Source organism: Mastomys coucha, unplaced genomic scaffold (genome assembly GCF_008632895.1).
Source record: "Mastomys coucha isolate ucsf_1 unplaced genomic scaffold, UCSF_Mcou_1 pScaffold22, whole genome shotgun sequence".
NCBI classification, from domain to species: domain Eukaryota; kingdom Metazoa; phylum Chordata; class Mammalia; order Rodentia; family Muridae; genus Mastomys; species Mastomys coucha.
Window position 1 is genome coordinate 134,567,888 of NW_022196905.1, and position 10,925 is coordinate 134,578,812.

Below are 10,925 nucleotides of genomic sequence, written 5' to 3' on the forward strand. Positions count from 1 at the left end.
AAAAAAAAAAAAAAAGAACCTGTGCCCAGGACTGGCAGTATATTTCACACTCACTTGCTCTTTCCCACATACATACCGATATACACCTACAAGCACACATATATACATATACACACATATACATTGTGGCAAATGGGCTCTCTTTTTCTCACATACATACACACATATATACATACACACATACACTGTGGCATGTGCATTCACTCTTTCTAACGCACATACACGCACACATACACAAACATAAAATAAAAACATTAAAAGGGCCAGGCAGCGGTGGCGCACGCCTTTAATCCCAGCACTTTTAGGCAGAGGCAGGTGGATTTCTGAGTTCAAGGCCAGCCTGGTCTACAGAGTGAGTACCAGGACAGCCAGGGCTACACAGAGAAATCCTGTCTCGAAAAACCAAAAAATAAATAAATAGATAAAAGAATAAATAAATAAATAAATAAAAACCTTTAAAAGGGTGGGACAGTAACTCAGCTACTAATTTTTTCACCACCAGAGTTACGGCACACTGTTCCCGGCCAGGAGCCAGGCCCTGACCACTTTCCACAGATGGGCATGGACTAAGCCAGTGTCAACAGCAAGCATACTTCCATATAGGACTTCAAGCTAAGCACCCTAAACCTCAAAAACTGTCCAAGACAAACAAACAAAAACCATTACATCCAAGTGTAGTATAAGTTATGTTGGTAAATTTCATGTGTTGTTTGTATGACATTTGAGGTCATGAAAGTGGGCTCAAGGACCAAGGTGGCCTTCATTATCTCAGAGTCCAACCAGCTTATGTCAAGATCTGGGACAGGCTGGCCTCTGGTCCTGCAACAAGGAGAAAAGAAAACTACAAGCTTCTATGACTATGACATTACAAAATCTTGGTGCCTGCCCAGTAGTGGCATACCTTTAATCCCAGCACTCAGGAAGCAAAGGTAGATGGATCTCTGAGTTCGTGGCTAGCCTAGTCTCTAGAGTTGAGTTTCAGGATAGCCAGGGATATAGAAACCATGTCTGGAGGCTTGGGGGGTTGGGGGTAAAGTTGGGCCTTTTAGAATAGCTAAAGGGGGAACCATCCAACAAAGGTAACCATTACTTATTCATGGTATAAAATGCCTGTTGTGGGAGTGCGAAGCCAAAGGCCTCAGCCATGGAGAGACTTTGTACCTACAACAGTGTACTGACACCCCAGCAGGACTTCTACATTATCTCTGTGGGATGCTGTAAGCTCCCAGTGAGATGCCTTGTACTGTCTGCTGCTTCTCTATCTGTTACTTACTGCACTTCTCTTTTTACTTTTGCTTGCTCAATACTTAACTCCCTCATGCAAGAATGAAAGAATAGCTCTCTGAACAGAATGCCAGAGGAAAGGACAAAATAAGTTCCAGGTCTTTTTTCTACAAAGCCAGTGTCCAAGAGAGGCCTGTCTGGGACAGCACAAATAGATAGGAACTGCAGCACAGCTGGTCACAGAGAACTCTCTGGTGCCAACAGGCACTCCTCTGGCTTGGACTTCTAAAAGAAGACAGAGATGGAGCAGGGGAGATGGCTCAGTCAAGCAAACAGCTTATCACACAAGCATGAAACCTGCATTTACTCCCTAACACTCATTTAACAAAAACTGAGCATAGGAAAAAACACCTAAAATTCAATGGTGGAAGAGAACAGACAGGCAGAGCTCATTGATCATCCAGCCTAGCTGAATTACCTAGCCCCAGGGTTAAGGGTGAGACCATCTCAAAATAAAAAGAAGGTCAGAGAGGTTTCTGAGGCTCTAAGACAATGCAGAAAAATAGCCACTGTTAGTGGTTACCCACCAGAATTACATGGTAAGACATTGTTGCGGAAGAGAGCACATACCATGGAAAACAGATAAATCAAGAACTGAGCTAGAAGCTTCCTCTCTGCTAGCTAGTCCTTGGAGCTCTGCAAGGTGCTATGTAGGCTGCTGGGAAGAACTGTCATCAACAGTCTTACCCAGATTTAGAGCCTGTGTGCACAATAAGCACCCAAAATGAGCCTACAGGTGCAACAATGGCAGGTATGTTACCAGGGTAACCAACTGCTTTCTGATTGGATTTGATGCTCACTCCAGAAGAGGGAACCCCCATCTGGTACTGTAAATCCAGTCAAAAACTCATGGCTGAGGATAGACCTCAGTACAGAAGCAATAGCTATTGTTGTGTGTAATGGATCTGTCAAGTTGTCTTCTAAACAGCTACACTCATGCCCATAGAATATATCACTGTCAGTTTTAATCAAAGAAGCTTCTATTTGCAATAGGCAGCAGTGACCGCAGAGTCTCATAACTAATTGTACTGCCCACCACACAAGCACAGCATCCCCACAGCTGATCAGCTACAACGTGTAATGGAGATGCTCAGGGTGCTCCGGACAGAGCAGAAGATGGCCCTGGAGAAATGACTCACCTCCTTCTCCAACTCCAGGTCAACCAGAGCCTCCTGCATCTTCTCCTGCCGGCCCAGCTTCCTCTGCAGACCTTCCAGCTCCTCCGTGAGCAACCCATTGGTCTCCTTCATCTCCCTACAGGGCCAGAACAGTCATACATGTGGAGGATAAGCCCAAGGGACACCAAGCCCAGGGAGCCAACTTCCAACTAGGGGCAGCAGGCTGTGCATGCGCCCTCACCTTAGATGTGTGTTCTCTTCACGCAGTCTTTTCAGCTCACGCTCCATCCTGGGCATCCGCATCAGCTCAGACTTCATGCTCTTCACCACAGCTGCATCCTGCTCTTGTAGACACAGCTTCTGCTCCAGGTCCTGTGAGAAGAAGGGAGAGTAAGCAGCAGGAAGAACTGCAAACACAGCCTCTGTAAAACAGACAGGCTGGTCTGTTGAAAGACACACAGGCCTCCAACTATGGAATGATCTGGAGAAGGCAGGCAGACAGACATGGAGATCATGATGGTCAGTTTAAGAGAAGACACAAAAATGGAGGTGTCAGAAGCTAGGGAACCTGCTCAGTCAGTAATCACTTGCCATGCAAGAAAGCATGAGGCCCTAAATCCCTCAACACTTCCCAACACATACACACACACATATACACTTTTGGTATAGTAACACAGGCTTTTAATCTCAGCATCCAGGAGGCAGAGACAGTGGATCTCTGTAAGTTCAAGGCCAGCCTGGTCTATATAGTAATTTCCAGAACAGCCAGGGCTACATAGAATGACTTGCTTGCATGCATACATACATACATACATACATACATACACACACACACACACATATATATATATATATATATATTAGAAGATTAAATTTAAAACAAAGCCAGCCAGGTCTGCCCAGAAAAGAAAAAAGTAGACAACATCCTGAGGAACACCACTAACCTCCAGCACACACGTCAAAGTCACAACTATCTATAACTCCAGGCCTAGGGGATATGACGTCTCTGGTCTCCTTAACACCTGCATGCCTGTACACCTGCATTCACACACACATTCTCACACAGACACACATACATATATGCCTAATTTTTAATTAAATAAGCTTCCTTCGTTTTTTGGTTTTTTTTTTTTTTTTTTAAACAAAGCCATGGGAGCCTCAAAGGTCTTCTAACTTGTCCTAGGACCTCAATGGTCTCTGCAGCCCAGACAGTCTAGGAAGTGTTCCAGGGCTAACCTGCTATGCTGCATCCTCAACACCACCTCTAGAGCAGCCCTGGAGCACCCAAGAGCCAGTACCAACACCATTGTCCCTCTTGCCTGTTCCTGGCCACAAACCATCCAGCCCTCTGGTCCCCAACTGCCTAATGCCACAGGCCCCTCTGGCTACCTGTGGTCAGCCTCTGCTGTGTGGGTGGTGAACCTGCAACACTTGCATCTGTTCCCACTGTGCAACAGGCCTGCCTACACTGCACCTGTCACATGGCCCTCAACAAGGTAACACGGGCACTTAGTGACAAGTCATTGAACAAGCTATATATAAAAAAGAAAGACCAAAAATATATAAAAATCATATAAAATCATGACCCTTCATAGAGCCCAGCTCCATCCAGGTAGAGTCAAGTTGTGGAAACAAAGAGACAGAGAAGACCAACTGGTCAACCTCTATGCATGAGGGAATTGTGAGAGGTAAGAAGGTTAGGCTTGGGTCTAGAGAAAAGGCTCAGCAACTAACAACACTTACTGCTCTTCCTGAGGACCCAAATTCAGTTCCGAGCACCTAGATAGGCAGCTCACAACTTAACTCCAATTTCAGACCTCTTCTGGCCTCTGCAGACACCCATACCCACACATATATAAAAATAAAAATAGATCTTTAAGCAAATAAATAAAAAAGACAACAGAGCCAGGTAAACCAGTGCCAGAGGCCCAAGGAGCACAGCCAACTGCCTTGGAGCTCACACACACACAGCAGGGGCAGCAAGGAGACAACTGATACAGGTCTCCTTCCTGGGATTAGCTATCACACTAAAGGCAACAGGAAACCATAGAAGGGAGGTCAAGGCACCACCTCTCCAGCAATACCCACTAGAGTAAAGGAGTCTGAACTTAAATTAGCAGCCCTAGCTTGGTGACCTAGCTTGGTCATGCTCTGGCCATGCAGACTCCAGCAGGATTTCTACCCCCTAAACCTACTTCATGAAGTACTTACTCTCAAACTCATGATCTCTCATCTCAGCCTCTATGGGCTAGGCTCACAGGTGTGTCCTATGCCCACCTCTCTAAGCCTAGACTGCAGTTCTCTGTGTTAGCCTTTTCCTGTGGATTTCTAGTGGGTCATCATCACTGGGGCACTTGAGCACTTGAGCTCTCATTGTGGCCTCCCAAGGAGCCAGCACAGGGCTGGCATCCACAAGACTATTAGCATGCCTCTGAGCATGCCCCCAGGCAGGAAGGCCTGTGAGTGACAGGAGGGCTGCCCCACCCCTGCCTAGTATAGGAAGCTGCACAGACTGACAGGAAGCACCTACCTTAATCTTCTGCTCATGGTCAGTTCTCTCCTCTTGACTGGCCTGCAGCTCCTGGATCTTCAGATTTGCCTCTTGCCATTTCCTGTGAGAGAAGGGCCAGTCTATAATGCCATCTCTACCTTACCCCCAGCATGGACACACACATACACACATACACACACACACACACACACACACACACACACACACACACACACCTTACCCAAGGAAACCTCGTCCTGAGCCAACCTTTGCGCAGGCTCTAAGACTGTCTGATAGGGCTACAAAGGAGCCCAGGCTACCTGTGGCACTACCTAGCTCTCTGTCCACCACTCAATCCACAGTATCTGCTAGTCTGACATCACTGCAGGCATCATAGGTCACCCAGGCTTGCCCATACTAAGCGCAGAACATTACTTAGGCGATGCCTGACCTAGGGTAAGGGCCAGACCTCCAGGGCAGAATCCAAAGGATTGCCACCCCCTAGCCACCACATATCTGTGTCCTCTGTGACCTAGAATGGCTTGCCCAAGCACAGCAACCCATGCTCTCGAAACCTAGCTTAGCTTGGCCCCTCTGTGGAAGCCAGCTCGAGAAAGGAAGGGAATTAAGCTGTCACCATCTTATTCTGACACACACTCCCAAGTCTAGAGGCCTTGCTGTGTCCTCCATGCAATCTATGGACTGCCTTAGCGACTGGCACAGGTTGGCCATGCTCTCACCGCTGCTGCAGCTCCAACTGCTCCTTCAGCTCCTGCTTCTCAGACTCCAGGCGCTTGACCTGTACCTTCTGGTCCATCGAACTCAACTGCAGCTCAGAGACATGCCCCTTCAATGAACTAATCATCTGGAAGTTAAAAAAACAAAACAAAACAAAACCGGCTGCTTGCTAAGGTCCCATCGGCATGCAGACAGTGAACCAAAAGTAGCCAAGCACAGCTTTCACACACTGAGACCAAGGAGAAAGTAAGGACAGTGTACCTCCCATGCTGCCCAGGACAGAACAGAGCCCACTTCCTCAGAGCATGTGGTAAGTAGACAACAGTCTCTCAGGAGCATCCTGGCTCAATGCCTGCCTCGTGCTCCACACCAGTGACACTGACGTGGGTCATAGCCTTTAGGGAAGCTGGTCCTAGCTACGCCTGATACTCTAAAGCCTATTAGCCTCCATACAGGGTACCACACCCAGCACCCTGGACCCCACATGTCTACCTTAGTGTTTTCCACACCTCAGATCTCCATCACACTCTAAGCCTCCCTAGAACCTGCATGCCAACATTCCAACAGAATGTAACCCAGGATGGAAAGACAGCAAGGTCCTGGCCAAGATGCAGGCCATCATCAGAACTTAGCTTCAGAGCTCAGCTGGTGAACTGGCCTGTTAAGACAGCTACTTGGGAGTCTGAAGCAGGTCAGTTAAGACTGCCATGAAGGCTACAGAGTAGGTTCAAAGCCAATTTGGGCAGCTTAATGAGAACCTATCTCAAAATAAAAATTCAAAAGGTGAAGCACAAAGGCACACATTTTAAATCCTGGCATTTACAAAGCAGAACAGGAGAACTATATGAGTCTAAGGCCAGCCAGGGCTCTATAGAAAGATCTTGCCTTAAAAAAAATAAAAGTTGAAAACAGAGATATGGCCCAGTTGTTAAGAACACATACTACTCATCTAGAGAACCCAAAATTCAGTTCCCAGCACCCACCTCAGGTGACACAACTGTCTATAATACTGGCTCTAGGCAATATGATGCCTCTAGCATCCAGCTTCCATGAGCACCTATATTCACATGCATAAACCTAACAAATTCACTCGTTCCCCAAGAGTGTCTTTTGTCCCTTAGAAGAGGAAAAGCAGATATAGCCTAGTGCCCTCCCTAGGGAGAAAAGTCTCTCAACATTCTTTGGCTACATAGCTAGTTTGAGGCCAGCCTGAACTACATAAATCCCTGTCACAAAAAAAAAAAAAAAAAAAGGAAAACAGGGGCTGGAGAGATGGCTCAGCAGTTAAGAGCACTGACTGCTCTTCCGAAGGTCCTAAGTTCAAATCCCAGCAACCACATGGTGGCTGACAACCATCCATAATGAGATCTGATGCCCTCTTCTGGGGTGTCTGAAGACAGCTACAGTATACTTACATATAATAAATAAATGTATCTTTAAAAAAAGAAAAGAAAAAAGTAAGAAAGGAAGAGAGGAAGGGAGGCAGGCAGGCAGGCAATCAACAACAAGGCTGGTGGGACAGGCAAAGCACTTGCCACTCAGAAGGGACTCACATAAGCAGGGAGAAAAGCCAACTCCAAAGTTGGCCTCTGATCTCCATATCTGCATCCACACACATAATTCATGCTAGTATAATAAAGTTAAAAGAATCAAAACCAGATAACACTACACAGACCTTTAATCCTAACTCCTGAGAGCCTGAGGTTGGAGGAATGCAAGTTTGAAGCTGAGTTAAATGGTAAGTCTGAGGACAGGGTGGGCCACAGAGTAAGACCCTGTCTCAAACAAAAGCAAAAACAAAAATCAAGGGACTGAAGATCTGGCTCAGGGATTATAAACACACTGTCCATTTTCCCACAGGACCTGTATTCAGTTCTCAGCACCCACAAAGTGGCCTACAACTGTCTACAACTCCAGTTCCAGGGGACCTAATGCTTTCTTCCGGCCTCTGTGGCAACAGGCATGTATGAAGTATACTTAGATACAGGCAAGCAAAACACTCATTCACAAAAAATAAAACGAAAACAAAATAAACCTTTTTTTTTTTAAATCAGGAAACTAGAGAAAAGGTTCCCTCAGTAAAGTGCTTGCTGTACCAACATAAGGAGCCGAGCTCAGATCCCCAGCACCCATGTGATAAGCTAGGTGTGTTGGCTAGGTCTGTGTCAGCCTGTCAAAGGGTAGTCATCTTGGATGAGAGAACATCAATTAACAAAATGCTCCCACCAGACTAACCTGAGGGGAAGTCTAAGGGGCATTTTCTTGATTGGTGATTGATACATAGTGGCCTGATTCACTTGGGGTGGTACCACCCTGCACAGATGAGCAGGGTGAGTAACATGAGGAACAAGGCAGTAAGCTGTGTCCCTCCACAGCCTCTGCTTCAGTTCTCAACTCTAGGCTCCTGCCTTGAGCCCATGCCCTGACTTCTCTCCATGACAGGCAGTAAAATATTAAGCTGAAAAAACCACTCCTGTCTCCCAAGCTGCTTTTGGTCATGGTGTGTTGTCACAGCAATAGAAACCCTGACTGGACACTAGGTATGGCATCACACACCTGCAATGGCAGCACTAAGGAAGCAGACAAGAGACTCCTGGAACTCGTCAAGCCAGAAGACAGCTCCAGGTCTACTAAGAGACCCCCATTTCACAAAATAAGGTGGGCAGTGACTGAAAAGGACCTTCAACTGCAACGCCTGCTCTCCAAATGTGCACAATGTGTGTACACGTGCGTGCAACATGCATACCTATAAGAACACACACAGACACTAAATAAAAATCAGGCTGGGCAGTGGTGGCACACGCCTTTAGTCCCAGCACTTGGGAGGCAGAGGCAGGCAGATTTCTGAGTTCAAGGCCAGCCTGGTCTACAGAGTGAGTTCCAGGACAGCCAGGGCTATACAGAGGAAACCCTGTCTCGAAAAAAAAAAAATTTTTAATTAAAAAAAAAAAAATCATCTAACAGTGAGTACCAACTTTTGGAGGACTCTGCATTCAGTAGTGTACACAGGGTACCAGGTGCTATGACAAGGACAGCCTGTCCTGACGAAGGGCAAATACCATGGGAGAGGTGGATGAATCCACAAATGAGCAGATGAATGGCAGAACTGCAGGGCATGGAGGGCACACGACTAAAACCTGCAGTGGAGGGCTTGTGACTTTGCAATGTGTGACATGGAAGTGCTTCCCTAAGGAAGGGCCACTGGGCCTCTCCTACTCATCACGGAGGGATATGCAAAGGCCTCCTCTACTGTGGAAGAGCCAAGGACCAGGGCCAGGCCTGTGCCCATGCGAAGCAAGAGCTCACTCGTCTGGAAACAGATCACGACTCCTCTCCTGCCAAGACTTGCTTCGGAAGACAGATGCGCCAACAACCTTAACATGCTCCCCGGCGCTGCAGAGGCAAAAATAGCCCACAGGCCGCTCCAAGGATCTATCAAGTGGAGAAGGTGTGGGGACAGAATACCAATGATGCTATGCGGCTGGCCCCTGGAGCTCTCAGCTGTTCCCCTCCTGCACCTGTGATCTTGAACACCATGGAAAAGAGCGGGAGGCGGCAGGGGGGGGGGGGGTCCGACTCTCTCCAAACCCTCACTTAGGCAACCTCCAAAACACACCAGCACCAGATTCCCTGGACTGTGCTGCTTGCTGCACCTGCACCCTGGTTCAAAGGCAGTCTCTGATGCTAACAGAACTCACTGCTAATCAAAGACATGCAAATCCACAGGCACCATCTTACATCTTCTGGGGAAAAAAGGAAACAGGACTTACAGAGCATTCCTAATCCATGACAGACAAGATGACAGTGACACCAATACCTCAGTCACCGTGGCTGTTAACACAGCCCAGCAAGTGATAGCAGCAGCCAGAGTCCCCAGGCCTGTTGCCCTGCGCCCTGTTTGCCCAAACAAAGCAACACTGGGGAAGCCAATGGGTGCACACAGGAAGCCACGTACCAAATATATATGAGGACACAAAATCAATGGTCTGGCCAATTATGAAATTCTCATTTGCAAAGACGAAAATCAGAAACATGGAGCAGCTCACTCTTGTCATCCCAGACCTGTAGAGACTGAGATAGGTGAACCGTCTCAGGCTCAAATCTAGCCTGGGCTACAAACTGAGACCTTGCCTCAAGCCAAACAAACAACACCTATGTTCAACAGACTCACTGATTCTGTAGAATGGAAAAAAATCAGTGTTTCCACTATAAAGCATGTATTTAAAATGAAGGTGCAAAGCTGGATGTGGTGACACATGCCTTTAATTCCAGCACTCAGGAGGCAGAGGCTGGCCTAGCTCTGGTGTGAGTTTGAGGCCAGCCTGGTCCACAAAGTGAGTATAGGACAGCAAGGGCTATACAGAGAAACTCTGTCTCAAAAAACCACTAGCTAGACAGACAGAAAGACAGATGGGTAGAGGTAGGTAGGTAAGTAGACTAGATAGGAAGAATAACATGAAGTTGAGGGCGAGAGATGGTTTAGTGAGTAACATGTGTGGCATACAGGCATGAGGGCCTGAGTTCCACCTCCAGAACCAATGCAAAAAGCTGAGTGTGACGGTGTTCATAATCCCAGGCCTAGTGAGACAGAGACGAGTGCATCCTATACCTTGCTGGCCTGCCAGTCTAGCATACTTGGTGAGTTTCAAGCCAGAGAGAGATCCTATCTCAAAATACAATGCAGGCAAGGGAGAGATGGCTTGGCAATTAAGTACATATGCTATTGTACAGAGGATCCAAGTTAAGGTCCCAGCATCCACATCAGGCAGCTCATAACTGCTTTGTAATTCCAGTTTCAGGGGATCTAGTGCCATCTTCTTGTCTTCATGGGAACCTGCACTAGCACACACATATCCATATGCTTATGTATAATTAAAAATAAAAACAATGGGTTGGAGAGATGTCTCAGTGATTAAGAGCACTGACTGCTCTTCCAGAGGTCATGAGTTCAAATCCCAGCAACCATATGGTGGCTCACAACCATCTGTAATGAGATCTGATGCCCTCTTCTGGTGTGCATGAAGACAGCTACAGTGTACTTATATATAATAAATAAAAGTTTAAAAAATAAAATAAAATAAAAACAAGGTGAATGGCACCAAAAGAAAACCAGCCAAGGTTGGTTTCTGGCCTCACAGCCATACACACACACGTGCCCACCTACATATGGGCATGCTCACACACACTTTGCTGTCACCATGTTGAATTATGGATCCATGCACTTTTCTTAGAAAACAGCCATCTGGCCGGGCGGTGGTGGCGCACGCCTTTAATCCCAGCACTTGGGAGGCAGA

At 47.0% G+C, this 10,925-nt stretch overlaps 1 protein-coding gene across 3 annotated transcripts in view; it reads right to left on the bottom strand.

Annotated features, from left to right (window-relative positions):
- The window catches only part of Mad1l1 (mitotic arrest deficient 1 like 1), a 314,427-nt gene that overhangs the window by 291,235 nt on the left and 12,267 nt on the right, over positions 1-10,925 (bottom strand). For 2 of the 3 annotated variants that reach the window (XM_031338516.1, XM_031338517.1), the window contains exons 5-8: positions 5,634-5,758; positions 4,933-5,014; positions 2,644-2,774; positions 2,424-2,538 (exon numbers count right to left, since the gene is read on the bottom strand). In XM_031338516.1, the coding sequence (XP_031194376.1) occupies positions 2,424-2,538; positions 2,644-2,774; positions 4,933-5,014; positions 5,634-5,758 (453 nt within the window). Of the gene's footprint in view, positions 1-2,423; positions 2,539-2,643; positions 2,775-4,932; positions 5,015-5,633; positions 5,759-10,925 lie in introns of those variants that run through there. The other variant, XM_031338518.1, reaches the window with a different exon arrangement.